This window comes from Trachemys scripta, chromosome 14 (genome assembly GCF_013100865.1).
Source record: "Trachemys scripta elegans isolate TJP31775 chromosome 14, CAS_Tse_1.0, whole genome shotgun sequence".
Lineage (NCBI taxonomy): Eukaryota > Metazoa > Chordata > Testudines > Emydidae > Trachemys > Trachemys scripta.
The window spans coordinates 15894968-15917604 of NC_048311.1; the positions used below are offsets into that span (position 1 = coordinate 15894968).

At 39.5% G+C, this 22637-nt stretch overlaps 1 protein-coding gene and 1 non-coding gene across 5 annotated transcripts; both read right to left on the minus strand.

The window, feature by feature from the left end:
- Positions 1 to 446: 446 nt before the first annotated feature.
- On the minus strand, positions 447 to 10847 carry FN3K (fructosamine 3 kinase). Of its 4 annotated transcripts, none has more exons than XM_034790244.1 (6): positions 10457 to 10847; positions 6590 to 6741; positions 6051 to 6067; positions 4509 to 4591; positions 3031 to 3153; positions 447 to 2366 (listed from the first exon to the last, which is right to left on the minus strand). In XM_034790244.1, exons 1-6 carry the CDS (start codon positions 10595 to 10597, stop codon positions 2028 to 2030), a joined length of 855 nt encoding a protein of 284 aa, XP_034646135.1. In that variant the 5' UTR covers positions 10598 to 10847; the 3' UTR covers positions 447 to 2027. The 4 variants fall into 4 exon arrangements, with proteins under 4 accessions (XP_034646135.1, XP_034646134.1, XP_034646136.1 ...); XM_034790243.1 differs by having other exon boundaries at positions 5976 to 6067; positions 10457 to 10841; XM_034790245.1 differs by lacking the exon at positions 10457 to 10847 and adding an exon at positions 8535 to 8557 and having other exon boundaries at positions 5976 to 6067.
- Positions 9594 to 9716, minus strand: LOC117887835. Its single transcript, XR_004648217.1, has one exon. It is a non-coding gene; the product is annotated as a U6atac minor spliceosomal RNA (small nuclear RNA).
- Positions 10848 to 22637: the final 11790 nt, after the last annotated feature.

Here is a 22637-nt window from a genome sequence, read left to right on the forward strand (position 1 = left end):
CAAGAATTACAACATTCAAAAACCAGTAGGAGAGCACTTCAATCTCCCTGGACACTCAATAACAGACTTAAAAGTGATCATTCTTCAACAACAACAAAAATCAAAAACAGACTTCAACAAGAAACTGCAGAACTGGAAATTAATTTGCAAACTTGACACCATCAAATTAGGCCTGAATAAAGACTGGGAGTGGCTGAGTTACTACAAAAAATAAATTTCCCCTCTGCTGATACTCACACCTTCTTGTCAACTGTTGGGAATGGGCCACATCTACCCTAATTGAATTGGCCTCATTAGCACTGACCCCCCCACTTGATAAGGCAACTCCCATCTTTTCATGTGCTGTATATTGATACCTGCCTACTGAATTTTTCATTCCATGCATCTGATGAAGTGGGTTATAGCCTACGAAAGCTTATGCCCAAATAAATGTGTTAGTCTCTAAGGTGCCACAAGGACTCCTCGTTGTTTTTTGCTGATACAGACTAATACAGCTACCCCTCTGAAACCTACATCTATTCTGTTTTTAAAAATAAAGAGAGCAAGCAGAATCTGTTTTAAAAGAAAAGCTGTTCAACAACTTGAAAGAGTACTAGGAACCTAGAGCTAACCCAGCACTCTGGTCACTGTGGTGCTAGCTGTTCCCTCTGGAGTGGATTTAATTGGGAGAGGGTTGTTAATTAGGCAGGAGGATGCTGAGCTACTGAGAACAATCAACCCATCATCAGGGAATAGTAGAAGAAGAGGAAGGAAGTACAAGGGGAGGAGACAGGTAAGGACAGGATACAGAATTAAGAGATCTTTCCCCCTTACTCCCTGGAAAGCAGTCTAAGGGGGAAGTTTATGTTCACATGTATGTTACTGCACAAGGATATACTGATGAACTGTTGGAGGGGACTTAATAAATAATACTCTGGTGCTTATAAATCTGAAAAGCATCCAGCCTGTTTGCGGTACTGCAAAGGGTGGAGAAGGCAGCCCTGTCATAAATAATTACAGGGACTCTGCAAACAAGTATAAAATAATTAAATTTTGGACCTCACCATTTTGACAATGTGCCTTTACTTTAGTAAATCAGCAAATGATGGAATAGGGTAGTTTCCCCAACTATCTATTAAGATTAATTCTATATAACTTATATGTATTGAGTACTAATCAATATAGTATCTGGAATTGCTGATTTCTTCATCTCAAACAGCTATGTCTGTTACATTGCAGGGAGTTTTTTAGTATGTTTTTTAAAAGGCTGTTTTAAATAAAATATATTTTTATCTACATCTTATGTAATGACAATCCATTTTCTGTCTATATATTTCATTCTCCAGTAGGTCCAGAGACCTACTCTTAGGGGGTATCAGTTGAACTGAATTTTTCCTTTAGAAAGGAGAGTCATAAATTTTAATTTAAAATAAATTTAAGAAATACTAACTCATAGACTGCACTATGCAAATGAATTATGACACAGTTCAACTGCCCTCAAAGCCAAAAAAGTCTCCCACTGACTTCAACAGATGTTGGAGCTGATCCTTTAGAAGGTAGGTAGAGGGGAACAGAGGAGAATAGAGAAAGAGGAGAAAAGTCAAATGGAAAAGCAGAGGAGGAGGAGGAAGTGATAAATTAGTGATTATTTCCAATACCACAACCCCATAATAAAATCCTTATAGGGCAGGAAGGGCAAAGAGTGGGAAAAACTGGGTTATCCCATGGAGAATGAGATTAGGCTGTCCATCAGACTGCTTTTCAAACATGTAGAGTTTCACCAACTAAATAACAGACTGTACACAATCTCCTAACTCACCAGTGTGGATATGTGCTAGTGAACTAGAACATGATACAGAAATTACACAACCACTGCAAGTATTTAGTGGGCTCAAATGTGTACAAAGGCCCCCTCGTCTTTTACATCTGCCATGTGAGTTTCTCATCAATGTTTCACTCTTTCTAGCTTGTGTTGCTATCAATAAATAGGCCATGTGAATTAGTAAGAGGCTGTGATAGATTCTCTTTGAGGAACACCCTCTAAATGGTTATTTTAAGAGCTTTCTCATTACATTTAGAGTAGATCCCCTGTACTCTGTCCCAAAATGGTTCCAGTGGTTTATATAATTAAAGAGCTGGTACAAATTGTTTCGTTTCTCAAAACCTGGAGCTTTGGGGATTTTACTGTGGTAGGCAGAGAAGAAAGAGCTGCTAAAGCCACCAAACATCCCAGCAATCGCTAAGTCAAATTCAGAATGACCATAGAAGGAAGCAGGATCAAAGACAATTGGGCCAAAATCATCCTCAGCAACATTTCCTGCCCACAAATCCCCATGAAGAAGAGCGGGAACAATCTCCACATCGCAGAACATCTCAGGAATCTTCAGCTGGAAAAAGCATGACCAATCAAGCAAAAACTATTACTTGACCAAGGGGAAAAAAATAAAAGTCAATACAATACAAATAACAGAATAAATAAAAGTCATTGTCTCTTTTCAGTCATTATGAAGCCCTATTAAAACTACAGTCAATGGATGCAGAAGCAGGTCAAAAGTGTTAATCAACAAGAATAATTCTGATTCACTAGTACCCACATTCGCTACTGTCATATTGCTTGCAGGCATAGACAATACAGGTTATCACAATAAATAAAGAACAACTTCCTTTCATTAGAACAGTTCTAAGTAGTAAACAACTTTTAACACCAAAATCCTGAGTCTCCTGTGCTCACTGATGTACCATTATGGAACAAATAACTATAAACTTGTTGCTTTAGTGTCAGAACAGAACAGTGATTCTGAAAACCAAGCAAGCAGCCACCTAATTACACTCACTTTCTCATTTTAAAAGGCTAGTACAGTGACATACACCCTTTTTTCTTAACTCTGGCATCTGGACCTTAAGTGAAATTAGATCTGTTTACTAAAAGCCATATAAAGTTTGCCATAAAAAATGTGTAAAATTCCACTGAAGTATTTCTCTTGTATATTTTTTATAAGTACAATGGACCTTTTATCTCTATGAGACACATCCGTGTATTTATTTACCTACCTTAAGCTGTGACCACAGTTCTCTTGCTTCTCTGTCTCCATAAGCTTTCTCAATCAAATCCATTTGAGCTTGGAGTCGGTGACGTATAAAGAAAGTAAGCCAATCACTTTGCCATTCATTCACCTGGAAAATAAGATATCAAGATTCAGCTGATCATGATCAGTTGAAGAGGAAACAGCACTGTAAAGATTTTCTGCTGATATATCTGTAAAATTAAACTGTATATTACTGATACTATGGCCTGTTGCCTTGCTACCTGGGTGCTTGTAAACTAAAGAGGATCAAGGCCTAGTCAGTTCTTGGATGGGTGACCACCAAGAAAAATTTAGGATGCTGTTAAATGTTTTGTTGATCATTCATTTAAGGCTATTCTTCCTTCTGAGTCCATATTACAGAGGAGCTATCTTTGATATGAGAAATAAACTTAAGGTTCTGGGCACTTGCAGATATTATACGTCTCTTAACCCTTTATCCAAGTTATATTAGCTCTGGATGGCCAAAATTCCCCCTGACATTTCAGTGAGATAATGGTTCTCAAATTGTGGTTCAGGGACAACTAGTAGTCTACAAAGTCCTTCTCAATGGTCTGCACAGTTAAATATTTTGGTTGAAATTCACCCCGTAAAGAGAGCCAGAAGAAGGCCCATGCACCATATAAAGCCTGCTCTGAGGGTTTTAAGTGGAATTTAAGTGTTGCATAGACTTTGCCACTGGCCCTTTGGATGGGGGGAATTTCACCTTTTGAGAACTATGTAGTGGGTTTTGGGAGAGGATGGAAGCACAGTAATTTGTGAAGGGATCCTTTTCTTAGCAAGTGGAGAATCAATGAGTAGTCTTCACTTCCTGTCCAAAACGGCTGTGTAGGCTTGCTTTGTGCTGCCAGGTTCCACCTCAGAAGTGGCTATATTTCAGTAATGGTTAAATTATTCCAGTTTTTTTATGTGTGTATATATATACACACACACAAATAAACTACTTTAAAGGAGTATTATTACAGTTGCAAAATTAAGCACTCAAAAATATTAGGAAGCTCAAACAAAAGTTGGGAAATGCCAAATCTAAGAAAGCCCATGTAACTTTAATTCTTCTTCCTTATGCATATGCATTAGGATCATGTAAAAAATTATATACTATTTTTTCCACAGGACTCCCACTTTATTGATTGCACAGAATAGGCACTGCTCAGTGACTGAGACAGGGTTATGTAATTAATAAGTTTTTTGTCTATCAGAACTCTTACATTTTTGAAATAGGAACAAAACCTTGTCAGTCCAGGAAAGTAACAGTCCTGTGCAGGAAAACAAACCCCATCTTCTCCCACATCGGAGGTAAAATTTATGTTTTGTTTATACTTTAAAAACTTTTAAGATGAAAATTAAACAGTGAGAACAAAACTGGTGGTTAAAACAAGCCACTGAATATAGAATTTGTGTTTGATTTTAATGTGTAATAATAACTTTCACAGAGCTGAGACTTACCTGCTGTATAAAGCCACAGCATGTGACTGTATGGAATCCAAACGTATCCACATACTGAGATTCAGAATGTTCTGCACCTTTACCTAGCAAACAAAAATACTGATCATGTCCAAAGGGCAAACCAGCTTTTTTTCCCCTCCAATCCTGAACTTTGCAAAAGCAATAGGTTTATGAATCCAGTTCTGATATGACTAGGCAGAAAAAAATTGGGAAAAAACATAATTAAACAATAGGTTAACTAAATACTTTAAAACACTAATAGTACTAATTCTGTGCATGTGTATATATAACTTTTTTCTTTGGGGGATCACAGACCTATTAAAGATGGAAGTAATAAACCTACGATATTTTTCAACTAGGGAAACTGAGGTACAGTTAGGTTAATTGATTTGATGAAGGGCACAGAGCAAGTCAGTGTTAGAATCAGGAACAGAATCCAGGTCTCTTGATTTGTACTCACCATTTTCTAACCACTTTACCCTGCTGCCTCCTAACCAAAACTTCTGACTCTGTGTCTCATACTGTACATTATTTCAGACAGATCAGCAATCTACCACCTCACTCACAAATATTGTAATTACTTGGTAATAGGCATACCACTATAGGGCACATTCTGTCCTCCCCAGAAATCAATTGAAACCATGCAAACCCAACTAGGTGCAAAATCTGGGCATTAGATTTGAATACTACTAAACCTGACATAGCAAATGATCTTGCTTTGCTTCATGTGTAGTTCAGTGGGAGTTGGATCAAGCTGTAGAAAAAGTCATTGAAAAGACTCCCATTGACTTAAGTGGAAACTGGATCAGAACCCTACTGAATTAACTTTGCCTTCAAGAAGAACAGTTATACTCAGCAGAACTAATTTGTCTCTTTAGTAAGCTAAGGATACATTCCTTTATTATTTTAATAAAAAGTGCTATGTATATTACTGCAAGTGTGAGTTGTAAAATATCTCTAGTGTAAGTAAATGTGAATTTCTGTATATTTTTTATTAAATGGTATTACATGTTATAATAACAAGTTAGCTGTACCTGACCTATAGACATGTTTAATAGTTGTTGTTTTTTTACTTTGTTGGTTCAAAAACCTTCAGAGGATTATATCTTGATAGTACATGATGATGAAAGGCTTACAGAGATACTGAAAGGTAAATCTGACCCAATTTTTTTATTTTGTTTAAAAAAAAAATCACAAAAACTAAAACCAATAGAAATCTTTTTATTATTGTCAGTTTTTTTAATTTAGCAACGTAGCGGAAAAGTAAAGAGTTACAAATTATTTCAGTTTAGTGTTCTATGGATCAAAAGATACTTTGTATATATATTTGGTATTTTAGCAGACAGTGGCCCTTTAGACTGGTTTTCTCCATTAATAAGGATTATAATGCTACATGTATTAAATATTGTGTGATATCCAGAAGAGATTATCACAGTGTTGCACTAGTACTTTAAATCTATACTCTACCAACAGTGTTTCCTTCCTTTTTTAATTTCTCTCCAAGTTTCTGGTTGTGAAGGTGAAGATCTGCTATCTGCTCGCCAACCTTTGCAGAGTGTCTGTAAGATCAGAGAAACAAAACCATACATTCTTTATCTGTTCATTTAAAATATGCCTTTAAACACCATTTATTACATAAGAAAGAATTAAAGACAAGAGAAAGCAAGGAGCAACTCTACAGCAGGAGGCAATTTAAAAATCAGGAAAAAGAGAAAGCAATGGACTAGGTTAACTCAACAGTAGGCACCTCTCAAAGACAAGTTAATCGTCTGAGAAATGTATATCACATGGCTGCTATCTGTCAATAAAGCTACTCTGACAAATGTGAACAGTCAGGTATAGACCACATATTGCTGAAAGAGATAAAGGGCCAAATTCAGCAGAGAATTTGGCCTAGAAGCTTGATTGTTGATTTGAATTTCACTTTTACTTTTTATTTTTACAATTATCAGACTCACGAGTGATATCATTTGCAGAAGATAGTCAATAGCCTCTTTCAGAGATTCTCACCGACACAAGAGCATTATAAGCAGATTCTCTCAAAATCATAGTAACAAACAAAGTATGAAGTTCAGACATACTTGTTGAGATTTTTCATCTTCAGGTACTCCATGACAAACATTGCACCCTCTCCTGGAAGATCAATCACTTTAATGGTCTGGGGCACCCTCAGGGTGTTGGTTTTCTGGATAGCCTCTAAACTTGCCATTTCACCTTCAAACATTGTTCTAGCCTGTTCAGAAACAAGAATTTCACTGGGGCAAATATCCTTGGCCTAAATTATGTGATTTCTGCAATAGGTGTATTGGAAAATATTTGTTGTTTATAAATCTGTGAATCTATTCATCCTTCATAATAAAATGTAGCAGCAAATTAGCAAGGCTTCAGTCCCAGCCAGGATAGATTTGTTTGATTGTATTGTTATTGCTTTTCTTGCAAGTTCAGCACAGTACAACACATTACACAACTTACCACTGTAAATGCTCAAAGCATCTATGTGTAGTTAATCTCTGGCCAGGCCTCCTACCTAGGTACAGCAGGGTTATCAGTGGGGTTAGAACCCAAAACTTTCAACAACAAAAGTACAAACCCCAGCCACTTGAAATAAAGGAGTAAATCCTTAGACTGTGACCAAGCAGCAAGCCCCTAGATGGAGATTGATCATATTAATTAAGTCTGTGTACTGCTGAACAGTTTGACCTTCAAAGTGACAGTATTACTCTTTCCACCCATTTTTAATTGTATATTTTTAAATGAAATAACCCAGACTTATCAGTTTCCCATATACTGAAATACAAATTAATGGCTGAATTTTTTGGTCTGCCTTTATTTAGTAACAGAAGAGCTAAGAGTATGTCCTGGAAAATTAAAGCCTTTTTCTTCAAACATCCCACTGAGCGAAAACTGCAGCCCCCACATTTTCTTCTGTAAGGAAATGTTACCTTTCTGGTAGATGCTTGCTGCATACTTGATTGCTGGGTTCAGGAATAGAAATATCTGAGCACTTTTATGTTACTTTTTATTCTCTTTTAGGAGGATAAGGAAAGGGTTTGTCTGTCTTAGGTTCTCACATGCTCTTATTACCGTAGTAGCTAAACAGCTCACAATCTTTATCCACACAACACTCCTGGGAGGTAAGGGTGTGCTAATATCCCCATTTTACAGATAGGGAACTGAGAGATTAAGTGACTTGCCTACGGTTACACAAGAAGTCTGTAGCAAAATAGAGACTTGAACCCAAATCTCATAAACCCTAAACTATTGCCCTAGGCACTGGACCATCCTTAATAACAGTATAGAAAGTCAGTCTCTTCCTTATTGTAAAATGCCTATGTGCCCAACCCTACACTCCTTACACAGATAAACCCCCATTAAGGTCAATGGACACTTTGCTTCAGTAAGGATTATAGACAGGATCAGGCCTTTAGCCCCCAATCCTACTACTTATTGTGATTGCCTTATTGAGGTCAGTGGGGCTCCACACAGATGGAGGAACCCATTTACATGCAACAAGCTGCAGGTACAGGTATTAGTAAGGAATACAGAGATTGCATGTGCAATATAATTTTGGGTTTCTTGTTTAAGTTCCTTGGGTTGTGGAAAGATTAATCTTTTCCTAAAAAGGAAGATGAAGAATAAAACAGGTTTCTAGATAGCCTGGAGACTTTTTTCCAATTATATATCAATTATCTTTTAAAGAATTTTTAAACTCTTACGGGGTTGTACTGTGTTAATCAAGGTTTTTACAGCAATCAGCTGATAGCTGATTTAATTATCACATGCACACACAGAACCATCTGGTAAACCTAAACAATTGGGATCTGATGACTTAGCCTTCTCAGACTCCTGGCTAAAACATTCTAACTCAGCAAAATGTTACCAATCACTTAAAAAATCTCCTAAATGTGATAGAAACAAAAATCCAAAGATGCACATTTAAACTGATTTCTTTCTCTTCTCCTGGCTGAGGCAGTCTTTCTATTTTTCTGAAGCAGACTCCACCAATGCGGCACCGATACCTCTTACCTGAAAGCAGGTTCCAGGGGAGTCTATGGCAACTCGGTGTTAAAAGACAGGTTTCAGAGTAGCAGCCGTGTTAGTCTGTATCCGCAAAAAGAAGAACAGGAGTACTTGTGGCACCTTAGAGTCTAACAAATTTATTAGAGCATAAGCTTTCGTGGACTACAGCCCACTTCTTCGGATGCATCCGAAGAAGTGGGCTGTAGTCCACGAAAGCTTATGCTCTAATAAATTTGTTAGACTCTAAGGTGCCACAAGTACTCCTGTTCTTCTTTTTGCGGATACAGACTAACACGGCTGCTACTCTGAAACCTGTCTTTTAACACCGAGTTGCCATAGACTCCCCTGGAACCTGCTTTCAGGTAAGAGGTATCGGTGCCGCATTGGTGGAGTCTGCTTCAGAAAAATAGAAAGACTGCCTCAGCCAGGAGAAGAGAAAGAAATCAGTTTAAATGTGCATCTTTGGATTTTTGTTTCTATCACATTTAGGAGATTTTTTAAGTGATTGGTAACATTTTGCTGAGTTAGAATGTTTTAGCCAGGAGTCTGAGAAGGCTAAGTCATCAGATCCCAATTGTTTAGGTTTACCAGATGGTTCTGTGTGTGNACAGCCCACTTCTTCGGATGCATCCGAAGAAGTGGGCTGTAGTCCACGAAAGCTTATGCTCTAATAAATTTGTTAGTCTCTAAGGTGCCACAAGTACTCCTGTTCTTCTTTCTGTGTTAAAAATCAGCCAGCAGACAGTGGTCAAGCAGTTGTCCCTAGGCTGGATCTCCCTCAGCTCCTCTGTGCATCTGAATTCCACACATTTCCTCCTAAACTCCCATTTCTCAACTGTAAATTGACCGATAGTCTTGTTCTGACTAGCAGACGACCCAGTCCACAAACATTACAGTTGAATAACAATATTCCCAAACTTATAGGGTGTTTGGAGCTGGAGATTTAGTTCAAGTATTTTTTTTTTTTTTTTTTAGTTTTGCCTTAACATGAAACAATTGTTTATTATTTTGGAATTGTACAAAACATAAGAAGGGATACGTATGCAGGGCTCTAGGCATCCTTCCCAAAAGTGATTAGGTGCTATGAGTAAGTGGGAATGCCTTAACCATATGTGTGATGAAAAGGCCACTACAACTCTCCCACTCTTATCAAGGTGAGTGCTAACCTCCTCTCCTTTCATATGACACAATTTAAATAATTATAAAAAATAATTAAAAAAATTAGAAGATCCAGGATGGTGGCTCGCCAGCACCATGGCACACTCCCTTCTTCCTCCCCATGCCATGGGGAACAGACTCTATGGGTGAGATCAGAATGGGTGGAAGTGGAGTTTAGGAAGTAGTCCCTCCTTCTCCCACAACCATTCAAGGATTCCTGATACTGTCAGCATTAACATATTTCAGTTTCCACTACATCAAGTGAAACCACTTTCTTAAGGGGGATTGAGAAGCAAGGATGGATACGGAAGCCGATGGGAGCATATCTCCTGTAGGAGTTATGTTGCCATGGTGCCAGGAAGCACTGCAGATGCTCAACAAAACCCTTTCCCCAATAAAAGAATGTTCTCTGCTACTGGAAGCTCATGCTGTTCCCCAGCCCTGTGTGGGAATAGCCATTTCTGGGATGGTATTTGGCCCAATAACAAATTCTAAGCACAAGGGCAACTGCTCTGCTCTATGCTTTTTTATGCAGCAATGTAAGTTCTTTTGCACCTGGTATTGTGAAGGAATGTCAAGTTGCTTTACAACAGCATTACAAATTAACATTAACTTGGCCTGCTGTCTAAAATGTGCTTTAAAAAGATTTCAGTTCTTAAAATGAGAAAAATACATTAGTCTTGAAAACGCACAATTTACAATCATCAACAAACATCTCCAGACAATTAAGCACATTGCAGTGAACATGCAGCAATATTATCAGCATTAACCTGAGGCTTGTGATTGATTTTCACAAACACTCGCCCGCTGTCAGTTTTATAGCTCTGCCCTCTGCTAATATACCCTCCTCCTGAGCTCCCAAATGCCTTCAGAATGGAGGTCTTCAATTCGGTTTTTAGGAGCTTTTCCATTGGCTAATTCCAGCCTGTTGCAATTGATTCTTCCTAAATCCACTGCAAAACAGGATTAAAGGTCTGGGTCCTTCCTTTTTTGGTGTGTCTTTGCTATGAGGTAGAAATTGACACACACCAAAGAGAAAAATAACAGCTGATAGAAAAATCAAATCAGTCAATAATTCCCCAAAATGTTTATTTCTGGAGATTAGAGCTTTACTTGTTTTTTTAAAAATAGATATTTAGGAAATATTGAATTTGTTGGAATATCCTGGGGTCCTTCGATGGCTGTCCTGAGAGCTTCTGGTATTTGTAGTTCCTCTCGCTGAATAATCAGTATGGACTGACCTCTTCTTTGCCTCCCCCCTGGTCACATGAGTACCAAAGAGATAACGTTTAAATCATCAACCACCAGAGGGAGCTCAGCAATGAAAACTACACACAATAACATAAACTGGTTATGTTTTATGAAAGACTGTACAAGAGGCAGAGTTTGGTGGTGGTGTTGTTGTACATGTAAATGTTTAAGATCAGGAGACTCAAAGGCCACAATATAACCACAAATCAGCAAATTGGGATATGGAAAAAACAATGATCTTTCCCTGCTCGTGCTTGCTTTGTATAGACTAGGAACCATTGTGTCACACATTAGACCGCATGTCTTCTTCAGGGCATGGCCCTGCTCCCATTAAAGTAAATGGAAAGATTCCCATTGCCCTCAATTGGAGTCAAATGCCACCAAACCTTTTTATAGACAATGGAGGTTAATGGAACTGAGCATTTTTCAGGCAATGCTCAGGATCAGACTCTTTTTTGAAAATTTAACAAGGGGGTGATGGAGGCTGGCATCAAAGTGAGAGTTGAACTTTCAGTACTGAGTGAGAGATGTCATCCTCTGCTATGCCAGTGCTGGACCTCAACACAGCTCTGCCAATAAATCTCAATCTTAAAAGTTGCAACCTCTGTAGCTATTCCAGATCCTGGGTCCCCACAAACTCTGACAACACATTTTCATCTTGAGGGGCAGCAATCCCTGATATTTCAGTACTGGGCCTCACCTGAGCAGAAATGGACAGTAGAGATTAATTGTTCCAAATTATGGAGAGGTTTTATGATGCTGACCAACATCCAACAGGGTCAACGGTTCCTGTTTACTAGAATGAAATTGTTCAGTGCAGGATGCTAGTACTGAGATCACATCAGTAGCGTTATTCTAGAAGATGTTTGTACTTTCAGACCAATTGTCAGGGCTGGATCCCCACTTTGAACTTTAGGGTACAAATGTAGGGGCCTGCATGAAAAACTTCTAAGCTTAACTACCAGCTTAGCTCTGGTTCGGCTGCCACCATTTCAATGGATTCCCTCCCTGGGAAGCCTTGAAAAACCTTCACCAAATCCCTGGTGAAAACAAATCCAAAACCCCTTGGATCTTAAAACAAGGAGAAATTAACCATTCCCCTCCTTCCTCCCACCAACTCCTGGTGAATCAGTTCCAACCCCCCCCTGGGATCTACAACAGGGAGAAATTAACCATCCCCCCTCCTTCCTCCCACCAACTCCTGGTGAATCAAGATCCAAAACCCCTTTGGATCTAAAACAAGGAAAAATCAATCAGGTTCTTAAAAAGAAGGTTTTTAATTAAAGAAAAAGGTAAAAATCATCTCCGTAAAATCAGTATGGAAATAACCTTACAGGGTAATCAAACTTAAAGAGCTCAGAGGACTCCCCTCTAGTCTCAGGTTCAAAGTACAGCAAACAAAGATAAACACTCTGGTAAAAGGTACATTTACAAGTTGAGAAAAACAAAGGAAAACTAACACGCCTTGCCTGGCTATTTACTTACAAGTTTGAAATAGGAGAGACTTGCTTAGAAAGATGTGGAGAACCTGGATTGATGTCTGGTCCCTCTCAGTCCCGAGAAAGAACACCGTCCCAAAACAAAGAACACAAACAAAAGCCTTCCCCCCCCCCCCAAGATTTGAAAGTATCTTGTCCCCTTATTGGTCCTTTAGGTCAGATGCCAGCCAGGTTACCTGAGCTTCTTAACCCTTTACAGGGAAAAGGATTTTGGAGTCTCTGGCCAGGAGGGATTTATAGTACTGTACACAGGACAGCTATTACCCTTCCCTTTATAGTTATGACACCAATAAAATTTAACAGTTTATTTTTCCATTTTCCTGGATCCTGGACTGTTCCTTGTGGGCATTTAAAAAATCACTTAGCTGTGATGTGTGGCTAATGAAGGGACAGTCTGTTTGACTTCCAGGAGCGTGTGGAGACCCTGAAGAAGGCTCCACCACTGGAACAACTATGGCCCTTCCCTTACAGGAGGAGAGGGACCACAATGATATGGAAACCAAATGAGTGTTTTGGACCACTAAAAAAATGGTAGGAATAGGAGTGTGGTTATAGGGAAAAATAGGGGAACTGGTTGGGGACACTGAGCAGAGAACGTCAAATGGTGCCAGTGAAAAGTGTCAGATTGTCAAGCCTAGAGACTTAAATCCTCTCTCTACCCACTGAATAGGCATAGCAAAGGATGCAGCTGGGCACATTTCACCCACACTGCAATGACTGTTCCTGAATCCTGCTCTGGACTTCACTTTCCATTTCCACAGTCCAAATAGTCTTTGGCTTCTTTGGTGAGATTTCTAACAAGGTTTCCAATTGCTACCAATTGTAGTGTCCTTTTGTGCTGTGGACCTGTATCCACTCAGAACTTGTCTGAGATAATCCAATTATTTCACATAAGTTATGGAACATCCATGAGATGATATTTGCTATTGACCTGGGCTGGAATTGAATGGATAACCTAGAGGTGAAAGGCTTCACAACCTATTATTAAGTTGTGTTGTTTTTTTTTAAATCAACATGTTTAAATCGTCCTGATTTAATACACTGGAAACAAACTAACTCAGAAATGACCCAGATGGGTTTTTAATAACAAAAGTGCCTGAAAATAATCACCTTGGAGTAAACCCAGCCCTGTCCCATCAGCAGTTAAGCACCACGGTCAGATCACAAAGGCTAACATTTAAACAACAATGAAATATGAGGGGGAAATTAAAGGGGAGCCGTGAGGAGCTGGGAGAAGGGGTTATTTATTGGACCATTTCTGGACTCCAAAACTCAGAGTCTATCCTCTGGATTATGCTGCCATAGATTGGAGTGGAGTTAGCTGCAGGTAGGTACAAGCTGTTTTGTTTTCCTGCAAGTTCTGTAGCTCTGCAAAAAGAACAAGGAGTACTTGTGGCATCTTAGAGACTAACAAATTTATTTGGGCATAAGCTTTCATGGGCTAAAACCCACTTCATCGGATGCATGCAGTGGAAAATACAGTAGGAGATATATATACACAGAGAACATGAAAAAATGGATGTTGCCATACCAACTATAACGAAACTAATCAATTAAGATGGGCTATTATCAGCAGGAGAAAAAAAATGGATGGCCCATTTCCAACAGTTGACAAGAAGATGTGAGTAACAGTAGGGGAAAATTAGCATGGGGAAATAGTTTTTACTTTCTGTAATGACCCATCCACTCCCAATCTTTATTAAAGCCTAATTTAATGGTGTCCAGTTTGCAAATTAATTCCAATTCTGCAGTTTCTCATTGGAGTCTGTTTTTGAATGTTTTTTGTTGGAGAATTGCGACTTTTAGGTCTGTAATTGAGTGACCAGGGAGGTTGAAGTGTTCTCCGATTGGTTTTTGAATGTTCTAATTCTTGACGTCTGATTTCTGTCCATTTATTCTTTTGCTGTAGTTCTGTTCGTCGCCTATTGCTGTTGCCTATGATGTTCTAACTGGCCCTGAACAGAAAACTGATCTGTAGCAAGGGTGGTGGGCCTTGGCTCTATTCAGTAGCTTGAAAGTCAGTTTATGATACAAACGTGATGTTACATCATATCATTCAGCTCACCTGAGACACAGAAATCTAAAGGTTGCTCTGCAAAGTATGATGCTTCATGATCAATCACCAAGCAACCTGTTTGTATTGAGCAAGTGGTGGAAAAAGGCTTTCCAGCAATTCCTGAGAAGTGGTCCAGAAGGGCCATGCATCCATCAGTCAGAGCAGCCAGGAGCTATGTATACCAGCTGTTCATTATTCCAGGACAAAGAACTGAGACAGACAATGGGGAGAAGGGAAAAAGTCTCAAGGTATATTACAACACATTCCTTTAACCCTTTCATTGTTGTTTGTAGTACAGTGGAACATGGCAATATTCTTCTACGTATTGGGAGTTCAACAGGGATGTAGAAGGGACATTCCAGTGGCTGCACCAGGGTGCACATTGTCCATGTACCTGGAAGTTAGAGACACTGAAATAGCAAAGCATCAGCAGTTCACAAAGTCCAGGACTAAGTGCATGAGAGCTGGGGAAAGGCAGTCTCACTCAAAGGATCTGGCTATGGAACAAACTCCCTGAAGAGATTATGTGACTCCAGAGTCAGACCAGCTTTAGGAAAACACTCCAGAACCTTCCTCTTCAAAAAGGCCTTTCTACTGTAAGAATGACATTCATAACAGTGATACATACCCCTTTTACTTCAAGCAAGCAAGCACACCGCCCCTCCCTCCCTCAATCCCTCCCAACATGTATTTACGTTTTTCACTTTGTTTGGCATTTATAAACAAAGGCCAGGTAAGAGGGGTTATTATTGTACAGTACGCACATACAATGACAGACTAAAACACACTAGCTTGTTTGAGATCTGGAGAGGCCCCAGTGCTGTAGGTTTTAATTTGCTATATAGGCATGTGGTGTATACATCTGCTGAGTGTGATAATGAGGGCAGTATAAGAACTTGAATAGAACTTATAACACTTCGTCTCTTGTATTTTGCTCAGCTCAGATGTAATGCCTTCTACGTAAGTAGTTTAGTTCTCCCCACCCTCAACCAAACATTTTGAAGCTTACGTGTAAGTATTATGCCTCATAAGTGTATGGTAATCAGATGAGAGGAACAAGGCAAATGGCTAGATGCATAAAGCTAAAATTGGTATGCCATGGCAAAAGGGAAAAGACCCCCTCAGAAAAGGGAGCAGTTTCAGTGACTGCAAAGCCCAGGGACATGGGCTGCTGCCCAGAAGTGTGCTTATTTTCAATGGTATTGGCTACAGCCATTCAAGCTGACAGTTGAATCAGCACTCTTGGGGATGATTCCACTGAACTACATTTCTTATCATATTGAGAGAAATATTAGTTTGTGCTGGTGACCATTTCTGCCAATGGATTAATTCTGACAACATGGACTAAGTGCCTGTAACAGCAGCGATGTTCCAATGGAATAAGAGCTCAGTAGGAATACAAAAATAAATTTTCCAAAGAACTAAACCAGATCAATGTAATTAATTTTGCCCACCTTTCTCAGATGCATATGTCATAATCTCATATACTGGGATATATAGTGTCTTCTAAAACACAAAGTAACCTTGCAGGTTAGGGTGATTTTTATATGGCTTACAAGGTCACAGAACAAGGCTAATTTATTTTACGTATAGCTAAAATATACATGAAATATATTCTTAATGTTGTTGAGTGGATGTCGGAAGTATTTTCTGTGCTGTACATTATAGATTAATACCATATTGTTCACTTATACCTCTAAATGCATGGGTGACTTTTTTCTTTTATTAAGATGTATGATTATTAATTAATTAAAATATAATTACAATTATGAGATAAAACAGAGGCACAACACTTCACAAAATCAAACTGCAAACTCTGGGCCCAGCTGAAGTTGCTCGGAGTGGAGTTGCACTTGAATAAATGAGTGCAGAATAGGCCAACTCTAGAAAGAACAGAAAACAGCAACTGTAGTAACCCCTTCTAGTGGCTATCACTTAATGTTAGAAAGCAAATGGCTGCACTGAATATTAATAATGATTTGAAGTTTGCTGAATGACCCTTTAAAACATAAAATATAGCTTGCTTATATAGAAAGTATATTTTCCTTAAAGGCTGCTTTTGAAACTCGTAAGTGTTGCTTTGCATTTAGATATATACTGTAGATATTCACTATTTTATTTTTCCTCTCTGGTTGGGAAAATCACTACACTAACTTATCACTAATAAGCAGCAAATTCAGGGCCAAATTCTGCTGCCCTTACTAAGGTAGAGTAATACTTTAAATTGTCAGGCAATCCCACTGGGGAGTAAGGCACTGCTCAGTGTAAGGGTGGCAGAACACAATCCACTGTAAGAAACAAATAAAGGTATTATCATGGCTGTGATGGGTAGTGATATAGAGCCTGATTCTGATCTCACATCAGTGAAAGTCAGGTGTAATTCCATTCAAGTCTGTAGATGCAAGAGTGAGAGGAAACTCGGGACACATCCAAGTCATTAAACCACTTACAAAACACGTTTCAGGTCTGATATGCCCTATCGCTGTGAACTTGTATTGTCTCTGATCAGGGGTAGTTGTAGTATAAACAAATTTGCCCCAAACCCTCCATGCTTGTCATTTAAAAAAAAAATAATTTCTAGCCCATTAAAACTTGAAACCTCTACTGCTCAGGATGTAGAGTCCGTGTTTATATTTAAAAAGGAGCCCCTGCCAAGAAAGGGCTTCTGATTTCCATTTGGTTTTGTAGGATAGAGAAGCCAGGAAAACATCCAGTCTTCAAGTCTACAGTATCTTCCAGTGACCTACATAAACGGGGACAATAAAATAAAATAAATCACTGATTGGAGAGGAATGGCCACTGTTTGAATTGCAGGAAATTAAATGTCACACTACCAGGTAATGTATTTCAGCAGCATAAGCAACAGATACTTTCCTCTGATGCTTTGGTGTCTTTGGGAAGGGAGAATAGAGTTTATGCATAAATGTGTGGCATGGAGGAAAACATTTTGTTCTCTATTTTCAGCCACTTCTACGTATATAGTACTGCTACAGGTTGATACGTTTCAAGAACTGATGCTCTCCCCACCAGCTGGAGTTTGCACAGATCCTTTTTCACTGTGGTATCGGGGGTTTGTCTGTTTTGTTGTATTCCCAAACCAAAGCTCAAATGACAGGCCCAAAACAACTCTTCCAGCTGTCTTTCATGTTCACTATTTTCATCCACATCCTAGCAGAGCCATTTTCCTTGCAACATTAACCTAGTTGAAGTAAATAAAAAAACCTGCCAATTTGATTTGAAGACATTTTTGTCCTATCAAGGAGCAGAAGATTAGGTACATACTGTAATCTTAGTAAAACAGGTGTGTGAGATCATATTTAGAAATCTGGTTTTGACCTCTAGTAACCTCTACTTAGTTACAATTAGGGCTGGATAGAACATTTCCAACTAAACAGATTTTCATCAAAATATGTCATTTCATCAAAGCTGAAATGTTTCATTGAGAAATATCAATTTTGATGGGACACTTTCTGAGCTCCAGGGTGCTCTGACTCCACAGAGAGACCCAAATAAAAACTCTGATCTTTTTGATCGGAAAATGGATGTTTCAACAATTCTGTTTTGCAAAAACTGTTGAAAGGTTTTATTTTCATTGCAATGCAAAACAACAACAAATTTCAACGAGTTGAAAGTAGCCACAAAACAGAACAATTGTCCTCTGGCCAGCTCTAATTGCAATGACAGCTCTAGAAGTGTTTGCAAAAAGATTGCCTCTTCGCACAAGTCTCAGGGCCACTCAGAAAGAATGCAGAGGCCCCTTTACTTTCTATTTGAGAGGGATGCATTTTTCTTCCTGGGAATAACAAAGATCTCTAGAACCATAAGAAAGCTGACTAGCCATCAACACACTACTGAGAACTGTATGAGCCTATGGGGCAACAATTTCTCATCAGAAAATCCATGCTTGTGCTGGAGAGCCTTTACAATTATTCGTCTAAGTTTTCAGGGCCAAAGAAATCAGCACTCCTTTAATCCTGTAACCCCCCTGGACTTCACTGAAGATGTGCAGGCTATAGCTCAGCATATAATTTGGGCCCTGCTCAGAGATGGAAGATTTAAACCAAGAACATGGTAACTCTCTTGAATGTAAGAGACTATATTTTTGCTTTGTAAAAGAATAAAGAGAAGTTATTCTGGTGGCAGGATACAGGCAGTCTGGTGTCATGAAGAAAAGTTTTTTTTTCCCTCCTCTCATGAAAAGCATCTGGCAGACTAGCTCATTAAACTTGGATTTAACCAGTCTTACTTATTTCTACGAGAACAACCAGTGGCCAACAAGATCACTGAGTGGGATCCATTCTGAAACCAGAACAGTAGAGATGAAGTACATGAAGAAAAGCAGCATGGAACTGCAAAATTTACCTACCCAGGCAGTTTTTGCAACTGTGATGGTGGGTGAGGTCTGTGTGAGTGAAAAAATCAAACTGAAAACCAGGGATAAAGATGAGTCCGCAGGTCAGTGACCAAGAGAGATGAGGTCCTGGGATTAGGGAGTGATATTATAGGCAGGACTTTCAAACACACTCTTTACTGACCTCTCTCTACTTTTGACTTAGCATTGGCCTTTCTCTACTCCAATCAGTTCTCGAAAATCCCACCCTAAAACAGCAACTATAAAAAAAAAACTTTCTAATTCAATGGTAGTTAAATTTTGGAATAGGCTTCCTAATGAGGCTGTGGAATCCCCATCATTGAAAGTTTTTAAGAGCAGGTTGGAAAAAACACCTGTCAGGGATGGTCTAGGTTTACTTGATCCTATCTCAATGCAGAGGCTAGACTTGATCACCTCTTGAGGTCTCTTCTAGCCTTATATTTCTATGAATGTTATATACAGTTAAAAGCCATCCCCCTGCCCACAAGCTTTTCACACATCTGTTTGCCAGGGTCCCTGCATGACTCCACAATGTGGATACGTCAGTAATGGGGCATCTCAGCCTGACATTCAAAACCATAGGTCTATTTTTAACACACTTTATATATATATATATACTCCACCCTCACAGCCGTGATCTGCAGAACACATTTTACCCTTCTTCCAGTTATTAATACGAAGGGATAGCAGCCTGTAACCTGAGGAGCATGTAGTCCTGAGGATTGATGGTTGAAACCAGCTTCCCTTTTTAAGCCCAGTCTTCTTTCCTCCACTATAACTTCCTCCTAGAGAAGCTTAACTTTCTGCAATTGTGCAGATCACATCTCACCCCAGGGTGGAATTGTTCTAGGGAGTTTAATTCCAAAAGTTCATTTTGAATTTTGTGTTTTTTGAAAATTTACTTGTTCACTTCTTAAAAAAATTAAAAAACTTTTCTCAGTGGATTTCCAAAAGGACTTGGCCTAAAAATGCTGATTCTGTGGGGGTGGTGACCTTATTGAGAAGCAACTTTTACTTGCAAAAAAAAAAAAAAAAAGGATGGAGCGTGGATGTGAAAAGGTAAGTTATTTTGAAGTGTACTAGTATAAAGAGCAACTTTTATACATCTCAACTGATTTTCTGTCTCCAGCTGCTGAGCAAAGTGGGCAAGGGCATGGATTGGAAACAGCCCCAGAAGAAGTGGGGGTATAGAACCAGGAAACATGGCATGAGGGTAAAGGCAAAATGAACCAGGCTCCCTAGTGTCAGACTGCAGAAAGGCTGAAGGAAGCATGGAAGGAGCAGGACATTGATCAGGCATGTAGGAGGGAGATAGGAGGCAACGGGAGAACTTAGGAGCATGGGGGGGAGGAGGAAAAGGGTAGTAAAAGAGGGCAGGAGAGAGGAGAGTTATAACACAGTAATGTAGAATTACACATTGGGGAAGAAAATATCTGATCACACTTTTTCACCTTCTAGGACATAGCAATTCCTAAGAAAACCCACTGGCTGCCTCTCTACAGAAGAGACTCTAGCCACCCTTTGGGACTCTGCTGTCACTTACAGGGTGAAGGAAGCACTGCAGCCAAGGACTGGTGGTACAGCAGAGCCTGATGCCACTTTGCATGTCATGTATATTCTTGTATAATATACTTTGGTCCTTAATTATAGCAAAATGTAGATTAAAGAAAAGCAACCAAATGCTAGAAAAAATTTATTGCTTTCAACATGATTATTTCTATTTGCTCAATCTCCATTTATATTTGCAATCTTTGTTCAGTGCCTAGATACACTATAATCATTTTTTTCTAAAATTCTATTGCATGTGGGAGGGCTACTCGCTCTGGAGAGTTTTATCGCTCTGGAAAGTGACTGATCCAAAATCTGCCATTGTTTTCAGATCAGAGTTGACCTTCTGGTTGCAGGCTATCAGTCTGAGACACTCTTAAAAAAAATCCCAATTTGCTGAAGAGATTTGTAAACAAAAGTTAAAGAGTGCTCACGTTAGAAACGCGTTGCGGTTGAGTCCCAACAACACCCAGAAATAATATGACCCTTAACATGAAAGTCTGGAAGTGAACAGTGAGGGCTCCGGCCACATTGGCCACTGCCTAACAATCATCATTACTGCCCCCCACCACTACCCAGGAAGCAAACATCAAGTTTGTGTGGATGTTGTAAACCAGCTGGAGTAATAGCATGACAACATATCACCCCCTTAGTGCAAGTGACATTGACATGTTTGTTTCTATCTGGCAACATGGACAGGCACTCCCCCAACTACACTGTATCTAGGTTAATTTATTCAGTGACAGATTCCACAAATATGCTCTCTTTGAGCTTACTTCAGCTCCAGCTGAAGTCAATGGGAGTTTTGTCCTTGAGTAAAAGCAGGATCTGGGTGTGACACAGAATCATTGGCAAAGGGTCCCCTGTTCTGTGCAAACAACACCTCAGACCTGACAAACTCACTACACCAGCCACATCACAATGTGTCAAGATTCATAATCATTGTGAAATCTACATACAGGTAATAATTGAGTAATAATATACTGAAAGTATGCTTTATGGACTTGAAATAAAAGTTAGTCATCAGGGAATAATGTCTCTGTGATGGCACATTTAAGCAGGAAGAAGTTGTCACCCTACCCTGGGTAGCCAGAACCAGATGTCTAGCTTTGATCCATCCCAAGGCTTTAAATGGAAAACCCCCAGAGACAACTGCAAACAATCAAAACCATTCAGGGTAAAAAAAAGGAAAATTACAACCAACAAAGAATCACCCTGCCTATGAATAAGACAAAAGCCTCTTTCAGTACAACACAGAGTGGGGAAAGGCACTCTTGATCCTTTTATTGAGGAGACATCTTGAGAAGCAGGGATGTTCATGTGAAAAATTCGATCCTGGTTGCTATGAAGCCAGCCAGCTAGCTCTGTAACAGACTGAACTGGGAGTAGAGGGGCAGAACCTACTTTATTAGCTAGGAAAGGTTTAACAGTTAGTAAGTATATACCCAGGTTCACGTTTTATTCTTTTGTTTTGTAACAATTTGTTTCCATCATTCCCTCTTGTTTCTAGTAGAATCTCTTTCCTAAGTAAACCTCTTTTTGTGTCATTACAAGTGCGGTGTGCTACACAGGAACAGTATACAAGGTAAAGCTGGGGTACACTGCACCTTTGGGGCAGAGGATCTGTGATTTCTGTGAGTAACCAGTGTCAGGGATTGTATACCACAGGGGAACACTTCAAAGAAACTCAGAGATTGGGGTGTGCTTCTTGCTAACCTGCAAGGCAAGGCCCACAGGAAAGGGCCTGAATGACAGAGCTGGTGGTGTTAGGAAGCTGACACCTACCTTGGCACGTGCAAGACTACCTCAATGCTGAAGGAAGGAAGTAACACAATAACTCACTGTCCTGGGTGCCCCAAGAACCATCACACTGGGTTTTTATTGGGAAGGATATAGGACAGGGGTCGGCACCCTTTCAGAAGTGGTGTGCCGAGTCTTCATTTATTCACTCTAATTTAAGGTTTCGCGTGCCTGTAATCAGGGTCGGCGCAACCCATTCAGCAACCTAGGTGGTCGCCTAGGGCACTACAATTTGGGGTGGCGACCGCGGCGGTATTTCAGCAGCGAGACCTTCCGCCGCCTCTGTGGGGGGTGGCATTTCGGGGTGGGACCTTCCGCTGCCTAGGGCAGCAGAAAAGCTGGTGGCGCTCCTGCTTGTAATACATTTTAGTGTTTTTAGAAGGTCTCTTTCTATAACTATTGTGGTATATAAAGTAAACAAGGTT

Coding starts and splice junctions, on each gene's coding strand:
- FN3K (XM_034790243.1), bottom strand. CDS start 10,597: ATGGAAAAGCTCCTAAAAACCGAATTGAAGACCTCCATTCTGAAGGCA. Junction 6,742..10,456: donor AAATCAATCACAAGCCTCAG/GTTAATGCTGAT, acceptor GTTTCTGAACAG/GCTAGAACAATGTTTGAAGG. Junction 2,367..3,030: donor AACTGTGGTCACAGCTTAAG/GTAGGTAAATAA, acceptor TGCTTTTTCCAG/CTGAAGATTCCTGAGATGTT.